General features: G+C 44.2%; 1 protein-coding gene across 3 annotated transcripts in view; it reads left to right on the plus strand.

Annotated features, from left to right (window-relative positions):
* Window positions 1-22500, plus strand: part of gphnb (gephyrin b) — a 96160-nt gene that overhangs the window by 22862 nt on the left and 50798 nt on the right. For all 3 annotated transcript variants that reach the window (XM_036550017.1, XM_036550018.1, XM_036550019.1), the window contains exon 2: window positions 10393-10471. In XM_036550017.1, the coding sequence (XP_036405910.1) occupies window positions 10393-10471 (79 nt within the window). The remainder of the gene's footprint in view (window positions 1-10392; window positions 10472-22500) is intronic.

Below are 22500 nucleotides of genomic sequence, written 5' to 3' on the forward strand. Positions count from 1 at the left end.
TAAATAGCATTTGAAAAATTCTTATCTGGAAACATTGTTGTACAGGGAGAGGCTTTGAAATTCAGCTCACAGATTAGTATACTATTGTTGCACTCAACCCCCTCCTCTTATTTCTCCCTCTCCCTCTCTCTCTCCCTCCCTCTCTCTCTCTCGCTCTCTCTCCCTCTCTCTCTCATTCACTCTCTCCCCCTCTCCCTCCTCCCTTTCCCTCTTGCCTGCTGCTTATGGTGAGCCTGGGGATCTGTGTGTGCTTGTCACTGATCTGTGCAGCTGCCCTGAGTGAGAGCTGACCTTACAAATTCACTCACACGCATACATACAAGAGCCTCGGCCACCTCGTTTGCACACTGGTTCCGAAACTCTACAGAGAGAGAGGGAGAGGGTCCCAGTGGAGGGAGGGAGGGAGGGAGAGCGAGGGGTTTGCAGTGTTGGCAGTCTGGTGATGGGGGCTGTGTTCCTGCTTCAACCCTCACCGCTCCACTCGTCATTAACCGGGTTGCTAAGATACAGCGGGCTTATATTAGGTTAGGTTATCTGTTGTTATTGCTGTTACTATATTTTACTTTGCATCATGAAACCTCTATTATTTAGAAAATCTACCCATACAAAGAATTAAGACGCCGGTATATTTGTTCAAGTCTCTTTACTCTTCCTTGGATACTGGTTGGACTCGGGTCCCTGTGTTACGTTTTGCACAGAATATCCCCTCAGGGCACTGTAATGAGGTAATGGTGTCATACTGGGTGGGGTGGGGAGGGGGGGGGGGCATATTTTCGCTGGTTGTTCATTAGATGAGACATCCTGCCTCATCCTCCCTGGTGACGTGTGTCACTACTGAAGAGCGTGCTCGTGGAGGCGCGCACGTCAACGGGAGACACGCACACAGAAGAGGTGGACCTCTAGTGACATCATCAGCGTGCGTCCGCTAATACCGTGACCAGTGCGCTTCCCACGGGGAATTATTGCCTGTTAATCTGAGTCCCCCAATGGGTCTGGTTGCTCTCTGAGGGAGAATGGGAAATCCTAGTGTGGGTAGTTTCTCAACAAGATTCAGTATATAAATTTGGAGAGAGAGAGAGAGAGACAGAGAGACATGATTCAGGCCAGGCTTCCTTAAGTGGATGAAGCAGATGGAGAACAGTATGGCAGTCTACAAGGTGAGGGAAAGATGAGTGCTCCATTGTGTTGTGGCAATAAGGTTCGTTGGGGCTAACAACACATAGCGAAGGACATCTTAAATAAACACAGGAGAGAGCTTCGTCAGGTTAAAGAGCAGATCCCCCCTGAAACACAGTCCCCTTTCAGATATGCAGCACAGTCTAGGGAACAGGTGGTGCCCCTTACAGGGTCCCTTACCCCATATGTTTGTTTGTCACTGTTCAGAATGTGACCCGAATCTTGCGCTGGCATCACAGCCAGCTCCTTTCAGCACTGCCTGATAGTGTGGATGTGTCTGTTTGAGGTCATGTGACTTTTTTTGGCCAATGGGCTGCTGGCAAAGGGCCATAGAGTCAGTCCCATTTAAAGAGCAGCTGAGAAGCGGACTGTCACTGAGAGGAGCAATTTGCTGCCAATATGTGTAAAATAGCCTAACAATGCTATATAAAGAATCGTATATGTATTCAGAATATGTATTTATGTATATATACATTGACATAAAGATTTGTTTTTTCCTTACTGTTTAAGACAAGGAACCTCCTCATTAGAATTTATGCGTAATGTGAGTTATTATTAATTTGCAAGAATGCCAGCCAGGAATTATGTGGCTCACACGCAATGTCGAGGGCCATTTGGAGAAAAATCGATTGATAGAAATCAAACGGAATGTTGACATAACTATGAAATACAGTCTGGAATGACGCTTTGCCCAGGCAACCCCCAATCTAATCTGCATGGCAACACAGAGCTGCCGCACTGCTCTCATTCGAACACACTGACGCTCACAGAGCATTGCTTATTTAGCTGACAGTTTACTGAAACAAAGACATTGTTGCATTGTAATCGATAGTGTTTGGCTCTCTCGTGAACATCAAAAGAGTCACATGCTTGAATAACAGGATTCCCCCTTAAAAAATGCTTTTCCCGCACACTGGACACAGGCTGTAGATACTGAGAAGCATTATTGGTTTACGGTCCTGTTTTCACTCAGCAGTGTTACCCTTACTATGTTCTTTAAAATCTACTTTCTGATCTGTGATTTGGTTTTACTGTCCCCACTATTTCCATTATTAGAAACATGATCAGGGAGCTATTTTTAATTGATGGTAGATATATACTGGAAAATGGTGGATTTATTTAGCCCTTGCTAAATCTCCGCCTGTGTTACCCCTAAACTTAGTCAGTAATTTAATAGCTTAGACTCTGTAAATACAATAGTAAGAATCCAAAATAAAATTCATAAAATGTTTACCTAAAATGTTATACATATGTTTATTCACATACATGATACATGTTATACATATATACAATGCTATGTATATGTTATACAGCTTTTATACATATGTTATACATACATAATACCACTGTTATACATGATTTTAGATAACATACAAAGTCATGCAGAATTCCAAGAGTGTTCCCAGAGCTACATTTGATTTATCTTCCACTGGAAATGTGCAGGCCTGCTGTTCAAGTGCGCAGTCAGCTCAGAGGACCGCATCACATAGAATCCATTGAGCATCTATTTCATTTTGATCTGCTTTATAGTCATTTACCTTGAAGCTGCGGGGACACTGGGGGTAGGAAAGCACATACGATTTTCACTTTGTGTGAAAAGGAGCGAAGTTTGACTGCTTTCATGCTGAAAGTGATTGATTGTTATACCGTGGTGGTCAAGTCCTTGACTCTCTGGCTCTGAAGCTCCGCTGAGCATATTCATGCGGTGGCAAAATGAGCAAAGTATGCCTTGTTTCCGTTCGTCACATTCACCTTCAGCGCTACGGTCGCAGCGGGCACGGGGCCTTTTAAAAATGTATTCCATCGACATTATCTTGAGGTGCAGAAGGACTTCAGACTCCAGTCTCTTTTCTACACTGCCTCTGTCATGTAAAAACAACCAGCAACCAGAGAAACTGCTAGCTAGTAAGCTAAAAACCAAGACTTGGTCACCTACTAGAAGCTAGCTACCTGGAAAAAATGGTCAAACTCTAATATCATCTTGCAGGGTTTGATCTGTAGTGTTAGATATCAGTTCATTTTTCCTGTGTAGCCATTTGCTTTGACCTTTAGCGTTCTATCTAGAAAGAATGCAAAAAATATCCCTGGTGTGAATAATAAGGAAATTAAAGTTTTTGCTTGATGTGTTTAATGTTTTAACCTTTTTCACACCTTTTTTTCATACAGTAATTGTACAGTATAACATTAAGCTCATGTCTCTGCTACACCCTCTATGTAATATGTGAGCAGCAAATCCACCATCAATTTCCATACAGCGCTCTGTAATATTTTGAACCACGCTTCAAAGAACAGAGACTGTTGCCGGTTCTTTACCAGATGCTGCCTGGCTGTTATTGGTGGAGAAACTGGAGTATCTTTCTATTGGCTCGCCCCTACGAAACACAAACAGACGCGGAGCGCCCCGATCCTCCTCCCACTCGTAGCCCGGGGCGTTCCGCGGTCGGAGCGGTTCTGCAGAGGCGTGGAGGCAGACAGGTGTCGGGGGGGAGGTGAGACGGGGGGGATCTCCTGTCTGATTCAGACGTCTGCGCGGCACGTGGCGACCCGCCCCATCTGCTGCGGAGGGAATCCGCGGCGACAGGATTGGCTCGTGACGTCGCCCCCCCCCCCCCCTCCCCCGGGGGCATTTGCGGGAGCCGCCGCAGCTCCCTTTGCTCCTCGGCTCTCAGCTGGGCGCCCCCCTCGTCGCCGGGGCTGCTCCACGCGGCACGAGGATGCGACACGTTTCGACTCCCCGGTCTGCGCCGGGCCGCCTCAGCACCGCGCGAACTGGCTCGCCGCCCCTGGCAACAAGGAGACGAGCAGCGGGCTGGGTCTGCGTGATTTGCTCCAGTTAGATAAATATGTTTGCGCGACTTTTCATTTCTGTGAAATGTCAATAAACCGCTGTTTATTGAGGGGAGTCTCTGTCCCCCCTGTTCCTTTCACTGAAAGGAAGACTTTGCTGAGCATGTAGACCAGGCATCTAGCTTGATTTTCAGTATGAGCTACCCTTAGTCACGCTGGAATACTTCTGTGCATAGGCTGTAACGTACAGTGTTCTCACTCATACCCATAAATACAGAGGCATTTTTTGTTATGCTTTAAAATAACATTGCACAGAGCAAATTCAAATGGGTTACAAGTAATTAGTTTTATTCATCCAAAAATTGAAAAATTGAAATAGTGAATTCATTTCATTTTCCCACTTACCAGTTGTTTAATCAGACCTGACAAGCTCGTGAGCTCATGTGGAGTATTGTCGCATATGGCATGCCATATACAGCCTATTTACCAACATGTAAATGTAAACATGACAATGCCGATTTTGGCCATTTTCCCTCCTCTCCAGTCCTTGTTCTCCACATCTCTCTCCCTGTTTCCCAATCCCTCTCTCTGTCTCTCTCCCAATCTCTCTCAGTCCCAATCTCTCTCCCTCCTTCCCAAACTCCCTCTCTCTTGCTCCCTCCCAATCTTCCTCTTTTTTCCCTCTTTACCCCAGTCTCTCTATCTATCACACACACAGACACACACAGACACACCCAGACACACACACTCAATATCTCCATCTCTTTCACACACCTTCTCAGTCTTTTCCCTCTCTTTCTCACACAGGCACACAAACGCGCGCACACACACACACACACACACACATACACACACATGAAAATACACCAAAACTACATTAAGTGATACTGAGTGAATGACGCGGCCAGTCTATCTCAAGTCCTTTCTGTCACAGTCCAGAATAACATAAAGATTGAGTCAGCATTCAGTCAGTGAGTGTGTGTCATACAGTCCTCTATTTGAAGACAAAAAGTGTTGACCAGAGTAATAAAAAAGGATGCTTTCTATGACAGCGAGTGTCCATAGGTTTGTGAAGTCTGCTTTGCTGCCAGAGCACATGGCTGTGTATGTGTGGTATTTTTAGATCAAGGGCATCGCTCGGTGGAGGGAGCTTTATGGCACTTGCGTATGGGAAACACAGCATTGAAGTGAAGTCGCATTTCCCTCAATAGAGTGCGTAGCGCGGTCCACGTGTGGATGCAGTTTCCTATCCCTCCCATCAGAGTCGGCCTGCAAATGTAAATCTCATGTATTTCACAGAGCTCAGGTCGCTGCTTCCTCGAGACGAATCAGCTCTAGCACTTTCTCCATCTCTCCCCTCGTTTCTTTCGGGTCTCTCTTTTGAGGGACGGTTAAAACTGTTTCCCGCGCAGCCATTTGCGGGCATTTCATATTCTTGGAGTGCAAAATAAAAGAACATATCTACACGTGAGCGGGGGAAGGCGAAGAGGCAGGACGGATCGTGTTTCCGTTCGGGATCAAGGTGCACCGTGTTCCCCTCGAGCGTCGGGGCGGATCGTGATCCCCCGCGGGATCAGGGGTATCGCATTCCCTTTGGGGATCAGGACTGATTGCTCTCCAGTTTAGCTTCTATTTATAGCAAAGCTAGCCAGCCTGAATAGCAGGCAGCGCTTCTGCATCGCGGTGCAATTGCAGAGTCATAATCTCATTTCAGACGGATTGCCGAAATTCAAAACCAATATATCTGAGAGCAATAACAATCTGACATTTCACAAACACGTCCACGGCGCATTTCGACATAAAGATTACATTGGTTTGTGTTTTTCTGTTTTGTTTCAGCTTATTTTGTTTGAGGCCAGCTAGCCCCATACAGCTAGCAGCTGTGTAGGCAAGGCATTAGGTAATTGGCATTAGCAACTGCAAGCTAGCAAGATCGGTTTCATTGAACAGTCCTTTTGTGTGCTGAGGGCATTCCAGGACGTGCTCTGTTAGGTACAGCCGTATTGATGCCAGCAGCGTCAGCTGCATTGTGAAAACGCACTGGATGTTGTGCGTTAGCGAGCATTGCGTTTAGCGTTCTCGGGTCTCTCGTAGTGGCCTGTCCCCCTAGGCGTCCCTCCACTCACGTCTCTCACCTCCCTCTGGCCCGTGTCCTGCCGCTTTGTCCAACGGCCCGTCCTCGCCCTGCCGCTTGTTTGTAAACCGCCGTTTGCTTATGACCTCCCTCCCTGGCAGAATTTAAGTGGGGACCTGCGTTCCTCTGTCTGGGTAAATTGAGATCAACCTCTCAACTGCTGGTGGCAGCGAGGCAGATGCCAGCGAGCTTTCAGCACGCACTCTCCCCTAATATGTTGTGGCGAGCGTGTTTTTTTTTTTTTCTTGGGCAGGGATTGCAGGAGAAGAGCGGGAGAGGATAGGGGGAGGTGCAGGGGGCAAGGGTGGAGAATTGAATTTTTATGGATGCAATCGACATTTTTCGGAACGAAAGCGAAAGCAAACAATCATCTCGGCAAACAATATGTATTTGAAAATGGATGGCAAGAGGGCAAAGCAGAACCTTCCGAATAGAAAAAAGAGAATCTATAATGAAGTATGTTCTGTACGTTCATTGGATGGGGAAGAAGGGAAGAAACTAAAAGGTGCATGTCTGCAAGTTGGCGTTTTAGTAGGAGACAGTCAGTTTAATCATACAGTGCTCATAAAACTTTGAATAGCAGTTGTTTATTACCGTTATTCATGGAGAGGTTATAATATTGCAATTAGAATGTTATAACCTCTATATAAACAAATGTATTAACTTATACACTGTCGACTGTAAGACATTTTTCAACTGGTCATTTTTTCAAATGATGTACAAATAACTGACTTTCATTAAGTAAGGAAATGCTATATAGCATTTTTACCCCTATGTATCTACTCAAGATTTACTTTATTATATTTATGTTTATAATACTTTTAGTGTACATAAGCTGGGACACTAGAAAAATAAGTAATAATTTCTCTTCCAAAGGTTAACATTTGTATCAGAGCGCAGTGTTGGTATTAGCATTGAGTTCTTGGACTAAATTGTTTGGGATTTCCTCGTGATGTACAGGATAAAATAGTCAATGTGGATAACTTGTGGCTTCCATTTTCTTTTGCATCATCCTTCCCAGACGCAATTTTCATACACGCGTTTTAGTGTCTTTCAATTTCAGATGTCTGGCTGTTTTGGTGTTCAGAAATATGATTTGATTAGGTGCTAATCATTTTCAATCTCGCAAGTCGTGCAGCGAAAATGTGGAGCCCCCTCCCATCTCACCCCCCACCCCCTCAATTAGACTTTATGAGTCTTCCAAACTCACGATCTGGGTGCTCACTGTGGTGCCTTTACCGTGCGTTTCTCCTGGTAACACCACTAATACCAGGGCTCGCGTGGTCGAATCGACGTGAACGCCTAAAATAAATAATGTTACTGCAGACTGCATATCTGTGACTGTTGCTCTGTGTTCTTCTTCAGGGTACACCTCATTGCACCCTCCCACAGAAAGCAGTCACAAAACGTTGCCAACTTTGTTTTCATTGTGTCTGCTTGACCGTTGTCAGACTCATTCCTTTTTTCTTTATGTGCTTGACTGTAGAGACTGTAGAGCAGTGTTATGATACACTATATGGACAAAAGTATTTGGCCACACCTGTTTTTCAGGGTTTGGGCTAGGCCCCTTGTCTCCAGTGAAGGGAAATCTTACCAATACCAAGACATTTTGGACAATGCTGTGCTTCCAACTTTGTGGGGAGGCCCTTTCCTATTCCAACATGACTGTGCCCCAGTGCACAAAACAAGGACTATAAAGACATGGTTTGATGAGTTGGGTGTGGAAGAACTTGACTGGCCCGCACAGAGCCCTGACATCAACCCCATTGAGCACCTTTGGGATGAACTGGAATGGAGATTGCGAGCCAGGCCTTCTCGTCCAACATCAGTGCCTGACCTCATAAATACTCTACAGAATGAATGGGCACAAATTCCCACAGAAACACTCCAAACTCTTGTGGAAAGCCTTCCAAGAAGAGTGGAAGCTGTTATAGCTGCAAAATGGGGACCAACTCCATATTAAAGTATATGTATTTGAATACAATGTCATTACAATGTAATGGTCAGGCGTCCACATACTTTTGTCCATATAGTGTATGTCTCATGAGTTGCGCTTTGTGAAATAAGGATTAATGAGAGACTTAACATTACTGAACAAGCACAAATGGTGGAATTAGGAGCTTAAATCAGGATTTCAAATCGACCGCGTTTTCATTAAGTATGGGGATTTTTTTCATTGGTCTGGCGGACTTTAGTGAAATTAGCATTCACTATTCATTACAGATGAATCTATGTATCCTGTCAAGCCCACCTACGTGATCGACGTTATCTTTTAATGAGGTGCTCTTCACATTTTAATGTATGAATAAGCCAGAAGTTGAGCAGTTGGGGGCCCTTTCAGAACAATACCCCAGTTCCCTCCTTTTAGTAAAACTTTAACGTGTCACATGCTGTCAACTTGATCTAGAGCAGCGTTTCCCAAACCTATCCCGGAGGACCCCTTGTCCTGCATGTTTTAGATCTCTCACTGCTCCAACACAGCTGATTTAAATGATCAGTTTGTTATTAAGCAGCTTCAGGAGTTCATAACGAGTTGATCATTTGAATCAGCTGTGTTGGAGCAGGGAGAATGCTGATCTAGAGTTTTCATGTTTGTATGAACACCTGACTTAATTTGGATTTGCAGGAAAAATCATCCCTGCTTGTGGTTTTACATATCCTCAGTGTCTCTAACAATGAGACATATTTCATGGATTTGAATTCTGATTAATTTCTTTTTCTTCTTGGTTTTAACCAGCACTAGTGTCAATGGCAGTCAGTAAGAAATATGGATTTAGAAAGTCATACTGTGGTCTGCTAACTGAGCTCTGATCATAACTGGGTCTGGAGCCTCTGTACCTGAGCTCTGATTCTGATGATGACTGGATCTGTAGCCGATGTATCTGAGCTCTGATTCTGATCATAACTGGATCTGTACCTGATGTACCTGAGCTCTGATTCTGATCATAACTGGATCTGTAGCGGGGCCATTTCAGTATCTGAGGCATAAGGTTTGTATCTCTCAAACATATAAATAGAATCATTAAAAGGCAGAAATATTCTGGCTGAATCCTGCTTGAAGCTTAGAAACATAATGGAATGGAATTTCGCAAAGCTGTAATTTATCTGATGAGACTGCGCTCCCAGCGCTGCTGCGTCATGGAGCAAGCGAACAGATCCGGTGAATGGAGGCCCGCTTTCTGGGTTCCTCCCACACCGGGCCACACCTTCCTGGACGGGCCCTGAATTACTCTCTCAGCTTTGCTGCGCCCCGTCCTCCTCCTCCTCCTCCTCTCGAATTTACCAAAGCCGTCCTTCTCCCCCTCCCTCTTCTCCACCGCCTGGCTGTCTGAAGCTCCTCTCCCACGTCGCTGTGCTGTGTGAAACGATGAGGAGCTGAGAGGCTGGGAGCGGTAGGCCTCAGTCGCAGATCCGTACCGGTCCCACCCCTCCTTGCCACTGTTCTCCCTCTCTGATGAACAACTGGCCAAGGATCAGCTCACCTCGAGTCTAACCCTTATCCCAGCACTTGTATGAACAGAGCTGAAGCTGATGCAATGTTTATGGGAGGGATCTATCAGCACCACTGTTTGCGATTTAGTTTATATTGGTAAAGGTTAGAATTGTGGTGGGGTAATGTTACCCTACACCAGCACTTCTGGGCAACTTCTGCCAAACCCCAAAGCTCATCTGAATCTGAGCACTGACCCTGGATCAGAAGCAGCTCCTTTCACATGAGAGCTGGGGTAAGGATTAGGCTGAGGGAAAACTGATCCAGGGACAGTGGTCAGGGTCAGCTTTTTAAGGAGAATACTGTCAAATGTAGTATGACGGTCTTGCTGAATGGAGGCTCAGGAAGAGGCCGTCTGGGGTGAGTGGTAGAGGTGGGCTGGGAGGGGGCAGCGAGTCGAGGGGACAGGGGACAGGCAATACAGAGTTTGTTCCACTCTTGTCTGGTTCTGTCTGGTTCAGCCCATGTTCCGGAATGGTTTCATTTAGCTGCTAGGCTGCTGCAGGCCTGCTTATTGTACATGAGGACAGGCTTGGGATGACTCTCAGTTATGAGGAGAAAGTAAGTCTAAGCAGGCATAGGGTGACTGCATGTAGGGCGTATTGCAGCATTGAAATTGTTGTTCCATTAATTCACCGTGGACAAAAAAGCTGGACTGTTATTGTGAAAATGTTGCATATTTAGGTTTAGAGTCTTTAAAGGACATTTTCCTGAGACACTCTCTCTTTTTCTGTATTCCTCAATCTCTCTCTCCCCCTCCATCCTTCTCCCCTCTCTCCCTCCATCTCTTTCTCTCTCTCTGCAGTGAGTGACAGCTGCTTCAGGAATCTCGCTGAAGACCGCAGTGGGATCAATCTGAAAGACCTCGTACACGACCCCTCCCTGTGAGTACCCCCCTCACCGCACCCCCATACAGCCCACACCGTCCTGCAATGAGTACCCTGCACCCCCATACAGCCCACACCGTCCTGCAATGAGTACCCCGCACCCCCATACAACCCACACCGTCCTGCAATGAGTACCCCACACCCTCATACAACCCACACCGTCCTGCAATGAGTACCCCGCACCCCCATACAACCCACACCGTCCTGCAATGAGTACCCCGCACCCCCATACAACGTACACCGTCCTGCAATGAGTACCCCACACCCCCATACAACCCACACCGTCCTGCAATGAGTACCCCACACCCCCATACAACCCACACCGTCCTGCAATGAGTACCCCGCACCCCCATACAACGCACACCATCCTGCAATGAGTACCCCGCACCCCCATACAACCCACACCGTCCTGCAATGAGTACCCCGCACCCCCATACAACCCACACCGTCCTGCAATGAGTACCCCGCACCCCCATACAGCCCACACCGTTCTGCACACACACACACACACACACACACACACACACACACACACACATACAAACACAGACATCATTAAGAATAATACCATACATACACACAGACCTCTCTCTCCCTCTTTCTCTCTCTCACACACACGCACACACACACACACACACACACACACACACACACACACACACTCTCCCCCATCCTCCAGCCTGCACTGACCCCCACGGGATGCAGGGGTCAGTCACAAACGTCCTGCGCGTCATTTGAATAATTGATTAATTTCAGTCCAATTACGCTCACGCCATGCTTGATATTTCACACGCACGGCGCCCTGCTCTGATGAAGGCCTGTGATCGATTGCGCAGTGACACCGCTCATGTCCGGACTGCTCAAGTGTTAACCGCCAGTCCGTGTAATCGTTATTAATTCGACACCGCCGCAATTAACGGCGCCGTCAGCCCGGGCCGTCTCTCAGGCCCGGCCCTCGTTTTCGTCAGCGTGACTGACGGGCCCCGGGGCTGCTCCACCGGGGGGCCCGAAGGTGGCACGGCCTCGCGGCTCCCATTGAAGCGGTGAGTTGGGTGGCGTTTCGTTTTGTCACTTTGACCGCGCGTGTTGTTATGGGATAGACCTGTTCCAGGTTCATCGCAAATCCACCTGTTGAGGAGATGGTGGGTTGCAAGCGTGAGGGCGTTGTCACTGACAGGGCGTGAGAAACGGGGTCAGAGAGAGACTTCAGGCGATAGGATTGGCACACTTTCTCTCCTCTGTCCTCATATGAACAGGACACCCCCCTCGCTCACCCCTCCCACCGTGATCGGTGGGATGGGATAGAGAACGTTCCCCAGCGAATCCCGCGCCTCTCTGTCCTCCTCAAGTGATTTCGGTTGTAACTCCCTTTGTCAATTTTACAAATTGCCGGTGATAAAAATAGCGCTGTATAAATCACATCAATGACACGCTCATTTTGCTCCGGCCGCGGTGAGAGAATGAGGCAATCAGACCTCATCTGCCGTGCTGCGCTCTGCTGTGGTGTCCTGGGACTCCGTCTGACCGCGTGTGCTCTACACCCTTGTGTACCCTACTGTGCTGTATTTCAGTATGTTCTATACTCCTCTGTGCCGTACTGTACTCTAGCATGTTCTATACCCCTCTGTACTGTACTGTACTTTAGTATGTTCCATACTCATCTGTACTATACTGTACTGTACTATACTCTCTTGTGTCCCATACCCCTCTGTACTGCACTGTACTGTAATGCACTATACCCTGTTGTGTCCCATACCCCTCTGTACTGCGCTGTACTGTTATGCACTATACCCTGTTGTGTCCCATACCCCTCTGTACTGCGCTGTACTGTTATGCACTATACCCTGTTGTGTCCCATACCCCTCTGTACTGCGCTGTACTGTACTGTACTATATTCTCTTGTGTCCAATACCCCTCTGTACTGCGCTGTACTGTAATGCACTATACCCTGTTGTGTCCCATACCCCTCTGCACTGTGCTGTACTCTGCTGTGTCCCATATCCTCCTCTGTGATGTGCTCCGGTGTCCTGTTCCCTTCTGTGTGGTACTTCACTCGTAATCCTGTGGCATGCTCTGCTGCGCTATGGTTCTGCCTGCTTCACTCTAATTACACTGGTAAATATTGCCCTATTATAAAAATATAATAAAAATTTGAATTGTTTAAGAATTATTTTGCAGTTGAACACACCCATTTCAGACAGGTTAATTTAAAAATAATCTACATTAGACATTAGGTGGAGTACAAATCTCCTCAAGGGTAATTTAGAGTATGGGGGGGGGGAAAGAGTCCAATTTTTTCAGCTGGACAAGAATGGCTCAAGCCATTTAAAAATTCTACTGGGAAGCATCCCTACTCTATGTGACATTGGGGAGTGTTGCCGTGTTTACACCTGCCTCATTCTGAAACACTCATGGCCAGCAAGTGTAGCACTAAGCAGTGTCTGGGAGGCGTTTGGATTTTAATGAAGGAAGGAAAACAAGGAACTTTTTTTCCGTGGCCATCAGGTTGATTGTGTGAGGATTTTCAACAGAGAGGGACTGTGCTGTCATCTATGCCTGTAAATAAAGCAGGAATCTCGGGTTTTTGAAGGGATACAGTGGCTCAGTGTATTTCAGATGGTTCTGTGAGCGTAGCTTTTTGTTTTTGAAGTAGCTCTGTGTGTAGTTTTTTGCTTTTGAGGAAAATCTGCGGAGGCCCAATCCAGGGCCTAACTGCCATTGTTGGACAGCGTATTAAATTCCCCCAACCTCATTAATGTTTAGTTAACATTTGGCTGTATAGCGGCTGTCACGCGACACCTTGGTTAGTGCCACGTATCAGTGGTGGTCGGGGTGAGGCTCTCTCTCAGCTAAGCACTTAGAGATCTGATGAACACTCTATACAAATGCAATGCATTATTAATTGAATTATAGGAGCAGATGGAGCTCATTACTGGAGCTGTCCCAGAACTGCGCAGATCTGCACAGCTGGGGTGCAGCTTTAGGCAAGGGGCAGGGATAATCAGCCACCAGGCGTCTCTCTCTCTCCTCCTCTCTCCCTCTCTCTATCTCTCTCTTTCTGTCACTGTACGGTCTTGCGTGCTCTCTCACTCCTCCAGTTCGATTCGGCTGGCTTTATTGTCATGAGATGGAAAGAAACATTTATTTAGCGTTTCTTTAAGCCCTCCGAGGTGGCACTGGATCTCGCATGTGCCCTCTTGGAGAAGGAGAGCCTGGCAGCTTCGGATCTTCAGCGATTCGGCGACAGTTGATTGTTTTGGATCCTCCGTGCTTGTCGTTTTGTGCTGGAGTCGCCATTGTTTTTGTTTTTTTAAATCCGTCTCTAATCCCAGCATCTTCCCCTACCAGACAGCATGTTCTCTCTTTCTGTTAAAACCTGAATCACCATGATCTGTCATTTGATAGGTCTTACATAATTTGAATGGGGAAGCGGGGAAGAACTGGCTCGTCTCTTTCCGCTTACACAATTACGGGTCATTTTGTAGAACACGTGGTTAATTGTTTTGACATGGCGGACACCAGTCACTCTTTCGTTTCAATGATTGACAGGGATTGCTGTCACCGCTTGATATTTTGATGATTGGGCTGCTATGTTAAAATTGCTATTGGTAAGACTTACAAAGATGAGGCAGAGCTAGAATTGCTTGGAATACAATATTGTGTAGCTGTGATGAGAACAATACTAATTTATTGCAGAAACTATAGCTCACCTTCTGTAACCTGAATGACAGCCTTTTTGCGTGGTGTGGCAAATGGGCAAAAAAGTGGCATGCTTTGCGAAGGTTATGAGGTAGATGACCTGGTGGGGGGTGAACTGGCAGAAATATGATTACAAGGGGAACAATTTGTTCACCATTGGTTTTCATACTTTTTAATTATTTTTTTTCATTCTAAATTTATTTAGTACATTTCCTCTATCCTCTCTGTTCCTTTAAGGTCTGTCTCTCTTTCTTATTATCCACTGCAACTTGGACTGTCATTGCATTATACTCATATCATATCCATTATTATTACGTTATACTGCATATCACAACAGCTGCAAAAACAAGGACCTGTGTACAGAATGGCAACTAATACAGTGATAAATCAGAAATGTAACAACAAAATTCAATTATGACTATGATGGTAATATTGTTAATAATGTAATAATATTGATTCATTACATTAGGATATGTGGCATCAGTGCCCACTCAGTGTCCTTCAGGTGATAGCCAGCTACTCCATATAAGGCAACCAGTGGGAATATCTCTCCCTCCCCTTAGGACAAAGAACAGTTTTTTCATTTCTTTGAATTTTGGAGCTGATGTTTCTTATGCATTTAAGTGTTTCCTTTTGATTTGGGGTATTTCTCACAATGTAGGGAAATATGGATCCCTGCATTGGCCTCATCTATTTCACGAGAACGACATGGCCTTTCCTCCTTTGGTGGATGAGGCTTTTTCTATTGAATTTCTGTGTGGTCATTGAATATGTACATGGTCAGGATCAGTCTCTGCTTTGTATCTCTGACAGTGAGGAGATACTAAGATAGTGTGTGGTCCTGTGTCAGAGCCTTATAAACAATCGGGGTTCATGCCTTCTGTTTTGGTATGTAGGTGTAATTTAGGGTGTGATTAGGGCAGTGGAAAGCCTAGATTAATATGGTACCTGTTTTCCTGACATCAGTATACAGTCAGGACAGGATTGTATCACGTGTACTGTGAACTGCTCCATTTACTCATTGGTGTCAATACTGAAGAGCTAAGACTGCCTTGTATCAAACCATAACCCTGTGTCATATCATGCTCACTTATCTTTTGTTCTCTATGCACATACAATTAATTAAATCAAGCACATTATCCCCTATACCACCTTCGTGAAGTTTATAGCATAACCCGTAATGAAGCAGAATTCAGTGCTTTTTAAACTAACTGGAATTGGAAGATTCTTCCTATTTTTAATCATTTGGAAACCAGTTTGCCTTTCACTTGAGTCATTGTATTTGTTAAGGATGACGAATAATATTGTGTTAATGATACTACAGTACACCTTTTCTAAGTTACTGCTGGTGATATTACTGGGGTCCTTTACTTTCATAGGTTGAATATATAAGCCTGTGGTTTCATGTGTTAGGAGGAGCAAGTGGTCAGTACCATGTCACATGATGTAGGCATACCTTTGTGAAGCTCATGGGTACTATTTTGTAGCATCTCATTCCTGATGCTGTCAAGGAAGCTTTCCCTGATTTCAGAGCATGGAGTTTTTTCTGTTGGTTCTCACAACAGACAGGAGCTATCCAGTGGGTTTTGACTATCTTTAATCGCTCTGATTCCCTCACTCACTCAGTTGAGGTGCTGCATAATGTCCTGTCCTTAACTAGAAGGACCGATCACTTCTATTTGTCTCACAGGATTTGGACATTTGTGCAGACGTATGTTATCTTAAAAATATGTTTCTCGGTCTTGATATCTTGCTGATTGTAGCGTGGACACATCCTCTCCTCCTTTGGCCAGAAAGTATAACCATGTCAGCCAGTCCTAATGGCCAGGATGTGCTATTTGTGTCTGTATTTAGATCTCTTTCTCTATCTGTCAGATAGATAGAAATAATGATAGATACAAAAAGAAACAGACAGACAGAGAGAGCCATTCTGTACTTGTCTTTAGAGCCTGATGCCTTTGCATCGCACATGCTGCTGTTGGTAATGTGATTTTATGTTGTGTTATACTTTGGTGGACTCTAATTGTTTGTGTTTGCTGGGTGCGGTCCCGAGGCTGACTGGTGTCAGTGTTTGTTAACTTAGTGAGGCTCGGGACCTCATGTCTTAGGGGGCTCTTCTCTGGGTTCACTGCTTGTCATTTCAGGGGTTTGAGATGAATTGAGTGCCAGTGACTGTTCGTTTTTAGGTATTTTGACATAATTGGCATTTTTAAAACTGTTTAAGAAAGAGTATTGGCCTGCACTCTTTTGTCTGCATGGTTATGATTCTTCAAGGTTTGTATTGGGTGTTCATCCCATTTTGTGAAGTCCAGACCCCCCGCCTGCCTGTCCCTTTTGGGGTGACAGCAGGACCAGGTCTTCCACTGAGAACAGGAATTTAATATGTGTGTCATGTAGAGTGGGGCCAGAGGTTGCAGATTGTTCCAGTGGTGTGGCAGATACATTTGAGCAGATGCAGCCCTGTCTCACTCCCAAGTGAAGAATTTGGTTTGTGGCCAGTTTTGATCCATCAATGCATTTGCTATCTCTATACAGTGCTGTAATTAGGGCCTACACCATTCATTACTTTGTACCAGCTTGTTAAAAAAAGACTCTACTGTTTTAATCAAATGCATTTTGAAAGTTGAAAAACCTTTTATATTGTGTTTAGGCATATAGGGTGTGAGTACTATACGATATGCTATATGGTGGTTTAGTGAAAAGTCGGTCTGATGTTACTCAAGAAAGCTGTGCACATTAATCACGTACAAGTCTTGTGTTTAATACTACCGCGTATGTTCTGCGGATTACTGCTGTCCCAGATGCTTTTGTAACTGTAAAGCGTCGAATTTATCCCCAGTTTTAAAAATCCTTTGTTAATCCTTAGTTCTAGATGTCAGGAAGGTGGCCTGTACCTTAACCTCAGTTTGGCCTGCTGAAATTGTTCATTAATGTGTTGTAGCATTTCATATAAAAAGCCATAGGGTCCATGGGCTAATGAATTTTAGTTACCCTTCACAGCTGGTTCCACTTTTTTAAGTTTTTCATAAATATGACTTAATTATGACATAAAAATGAACCTGCCTGCCATACCTTCCAAACAAAAATGTTTTTGCCAGTAATTTCAGATAGTGGAATACTCAATTATTTTTAGATATGAAGGGGGGGATGTCCAGCTGCTGCTCACCATCCCCTCCACACGTATGTGCACATCCTTTTCACATACTCCATATGCTCTGGCATTGATGTCGTGGAACAAGCTTCTCACAGTAGTCATTGGCCATCCTCCATTGTAGACTAGAGACCCACCTCTTTAGACTGCATCTCGGCCCCTCTATCCAATCACAGCTCATTTTACCTTATTTGCATAGCCTTTGTATTATAGTAAGGTACGTTGTATTGCTGTACCACACATATGAATATAGAGACATATATTAATCGTAGCATGAATGTGTTTACTGAGGTACTAGTTATCCCAGCACTGAGTGAGGGACAGATACATGTTGGGATATGGTCCTTTGTGTTTTCTGCTTTTCCCACAACTTTATGGAAAGCACTTGCCTTGTAATTCACTTCAGATAAGAGCACCTGCAAAATGGACAAGATGTTAAATGCGAAATGCACATTAGCTGCTTTCAAGTGCACTGCTCCTTTTTGGTTTTGACTGTGTGTTTGCGGCGTTGGGGTCTCACGCTTAATCATGTGAACAGAAAGCCTAAATTTTGGCTTTCTGGTTCTCTGCATTTTTGATTTTATGTCAACAGATACACTTTTTCCTTTTATCTTGCCGTCGGTCTGAAGCCTTTCTTATTTCGTCTCTTACGTTTTTAGGTTGTTATGTCTTTAAATTATAGATCGAACCTTTAAATTAATTATGACCGTGCAGGTGTGTAATGGTGTCTGGGTTTTTTGCTTTTGTTCCTAGCTTTTTTGTGTCCAGCTATAGGATTTATTTGGGTTATACAGCTTACTGGGCTGTGTGTGATGGCTTTGAATTTTACTGTCTGCAATTTTAGGAACAAAGTAATTTGGCCTTAATCAGATAGAAGTAATGGTGGTTTGACAGTGAATGGTCTGATAGGGAGTGGGTCGACATTGACAATATGAGTACCAAGAGCCGAGAGGTGGGTGTAACAACCTAAAGCGTCCCCTTGTAACCCTCCTCTGACAGCATATATAGATCCAGTATATAGTTCCCTGTCAGACAGAAGCATTGGTGGTTTGACAGTGAATGGTCTGATAGGGAGTGGGTCGACATTGACAATATGAGTACCAAGAGCCGAGAGGTGGGTGTAACAACCTAAAGCGTCCCCTTGTAACCCTCCTCTGACAGCATATATAGATCCAGTATATAGTTCCCTGTCAGACAGAAGCATTGGTGGTTTGACAGTGAATGGTGTGATAGAGAATGGGTCGAGATCTACAATATGAGTCCAAGAGCCGAGAGGTAGGTGTAACTACCTAAAGCATCACCTTGTAACCCCCCTCTGACAGTATATAGATCCAGTATATAGCTCCCCATCAGACGGAAGCGGTGGTGGTTTGAGAGTGAATGGTGTGGTAGGGAATGGGTCGAGATCTACAGTGCTAGTGCCAGGAGCCGAACAGTAGGCATAACAACCTAAAGCATTCCCTTATAACCCCCCCTCCGACAGCACACAGACCAAGGCTTCGACAGAGCTGCAGATGTTGTCATATGCTTTTTTCTTCAGGATCAAGAAGGGTGGTTAAGGGCCTGCTGGCTGATGATGTGGCTGTTTTATGTTATGCTGGTGAAAGTCTGGCTCTGTTCCGATCCCGGCGTTGAGATCCCCACAGATCAGCACATTTTCGCTGGCCCTGGAAATGAGAAAATTTCTTTTTCTAGGTTAGGAACTCTGTCCTCGTTAAAATGTCGTGATTCTGACAGGGGAAATATGCAGCACATAGGAAGATGTCTTGTTTTTTTTTTGTTGGCTATCCCTCCTTTGATTTTTACTCATACATGCTGTGTATCTATTTTGATGGGCTCTACGGGATTGAGTGGCTCAGATTCATACCAAATTATTAATCCCCTGAGTCCCTGGCTTGGGTAATTGAGCCATCTGAGCTCTCCCTTCTGAAGATGAGAAATTTTTATTTAAGTGCTCACTCTACTCTAGGCCATTCACACTATGAGCCTGAGTGTAAGGCCAGTAAAGAGCGCCAAGAACACCGAAAACAGCCACACAAACGCATCCCAGAATACCGTAACCATGCAAACAGAGGTGGTTTCCCGAGAAACCGTGAAGCAGAGCACAAAATCAGTTGTTCAATCTTCCATGTGCTTTCTGGGGTGGTTTGGAGCATCATTCACTAGCAGTCTCTCAGCCGGCAGAACTGCCTTTACTTCCTGTATGTAACATCTTCCGAATGCACGCCGGCACTCCCAAACTGTGCTCTCAAAAATCCAACTACGTTTCCACGCTCAGAGACTATACACTCTTTTTCCTTTTTCACTATACTCAAACACTTCCTGACTGTAGTGTCATATGTATTGGCAAATATACATGAACCCTGATATATGAAACTTCCACAAATCAGTCAGATTTATTCTGCATTTGTAATTGAACAAATACGATTCACACAAATCCTTCACATTCAATCACTGAGTACATGTGGCACCTTATTATGCTGTTTGTTTAAGGTAATTCATGTTTTTAGTTCCGTGCTTTGGTCTAATGTTACTATAATTTGCAGTTGTTGAGAAAGGGGCAACACTGCAGTGGTTTCCTAAAATAGTAAGGAGCTTGCAAAAAAAAAAAGAAAAAAAAGATTACATAAGAAGTGTCTGAGCAGTACTGCACCATCAGAGGTTTCTTTCTTTTTTTGGGTTTACTAAGTAAATGTGCCACAAGAGGGCGCTAAGGTACATGTGTAGCATTTCTAACTTACCGGTTCTCTGATTGAATGTTTTTTTTTTTTTCTTGTGAAATTATGGGGGCTCCTTGAGGTCTGGAACTCACTTTCAGATTATTGTGAAACAATGTTAATCGTTAAATTCTTTAACCTTATTGGACTGAGTACTGTAATTGATGTAAGGGTTAAAAGAAACCAGTGAACACACTGTATGCAGAGTAATGACTGTCTTAAAAGCAGTGGGCTGTGCGTATAAGATGCAACTATGCGAACTATAAGTATGAACTGTATGAGTGATAAATAAGTGCTGTTACACTGAATCAAATGTAATTTTGCTGAGGTAAAACTGCCCTTTAGGAAAATGACTTCAGTAAAAGTGGGGAAAAAAAGTCTGATCGATAAAGTATGAGAACATAAAACATGAGAAAAGCTTAGCGACGTTCTGCTGTGTCTACCGCTATCCCATCTACTGCTGTATCTCAGATATTGAGTATATTGTCAGAGGGGAACGCCATTGTTTATTATTCAGTATTGTAATAACGGGGAGAAAGCTTAACGAAGCTAAATGTGACTTGAAGCTATCTACCTGAAATGTTGCACATTAGCTCATCTTCCTTTGCTAATGCCGTATTGCAAATATTGATTGTACTGTCAGAGGGGACGTACCCGAAAATACCATTAAGCTGTTTGATCCCTATTACACATAATGGGAAAAAGCCTAACAAAGCTTAATGTGCTTAGAATTCAATCTCCCTGAAATTCTGCACATGAATACCTGCTGTCCCATTACCGCTGTTTATTGGATATTGATATTACTGTCGAAGGCGGAGGTTCCCAAAACGTACATTAACCGCTTGAGCCCCATGTCCACAGATGAAAACCGCTTCCGACCAATTTCTGGAACATTCTGCAATGTTTAATAACTCATAATTGCTATAAAATGTGGAAATATAGTCTGGTGTAAAACCAACAGAGCATGAGCCAAATACTTCAGCTCACTTTTTAATTGGCCTTGCTGCTCATTCATATATCATATATTCATCGCTAAGTTAGAAGGAAATGTTTGCTAGCCTTCCATTGCTATGACACATTGACACATGCTGTTACCAGTAAAACGAATCAGCTGTATTTATATGTTCAAGGAACAGAACAAATTTTTGCATATTTCCTGATACTTTTCATTTTTGTTTTGAAATGAAAATGAACACGCAAGTACGTGCCCATATACATAAGTATAATGTCCCCTGTAAAAAATAAATAAATAATAATAAGAAGAAGTCATCATCGTCACCATAATCATCACAATCATCATAAATTATTATTATTGTTATTATTATTATTAGTAGTAGTAATATTAGTAGTAATAGTAATAGTAGTAGTAGTATTAACAAAGAGTAAACAATGTACCAAAAATGCATAACGCCATTATCAAATTCAAATAAATCACTCTGAAATTACTTACGGGCTCAAGACTCAAAAGTTCTGGGTGAAGGATAACCACACTTCCTTGCAGATTTTTTTTTTTTTGTTTTCAACCTGACCTGCAATTAGCATGTGCATAGCTCAAAATGAATAGCCAACCCTTGTATACACAAAGTGATATTACTTCTCAGTGCTGAAGGACATCGTTTTTATTTAAAAAATATTTCTATTTGTAAGAAATATTGCAGTCCAGGAGACACCATGCCTGTAATTACAAAACAGAAAAAAATATCATTAGAAACAAGAGCTTTCCTGTTAAAAAAAAGCAGCATTTCTTTATAAGGTGTTTAGAATTTCAGAAATCGATGCATAAAAAACTCTCAGATTCAGAATGTTTGTGCACAAGGAGATTTCTCCCAGGGTCCTGTACTGGCAGCCAGTGTTTCATAAGCATTTCAACATTTGTTACAATCACAGTGACAAGGTGCCACAAACAAAACCCAGACTCGCCACAGGGGGAATGTTGGAATGTGTGCTATAAAATTTCAGGTGCGGCGCTGCTCGGTTCCTGGTGGCAGAGCAAGCCGTGTTGAAGCTGCTCGGGCTTGAGGTTGACGGTAAAATAAAGTGTGTCCTCAGACGGGAGGGTTCACTTTTATCACCTTCAGAAGTTGCCCATGACCTACATGCACGCCCATTAAATTATTGCTGTTTGGAAGATGCTCTTATCCAGAGTGATACAGTGCATTTAATGGAGTAGCTTGGAAAGTTGCACGAACAGGACACCGCTGACCGCACGTGAACAAGCCTAAGTGCTAAACACAGCGATGAGATCACAAATTTGTGCCTAGAATTGACGTGTGAGTGCAAAGCAGTAATGTGTCAAATGAATAATTTGCAAAGGTAATTACCCAGCAGCCACTCACTGTGCCAACAGTGGGTACTCGCCACTGCCAGGACATAGGCCTCCTCATGCCATTGCGTGGTGTGGTGGTTAAAGAGCAGTGTTTATAAGCTGAAGGCTGTTGGCTTAATTTCCAGGTGGGCTA

This window comes from Megalops cyprinoides, chromosome 17, assembly GCF_013368585.1.
Source record: "Megalops cyprinoides isolate fMegCyp1 chromosome 17, fMegCyp1.pri, whole genome shotgun sequence".
Lineage (NCBI taxonomy): Eukaryota > Metazoa > Chordata > Actinopteri > Elopiformes > Megalopidae > Megalops > Megalops cyprinoides.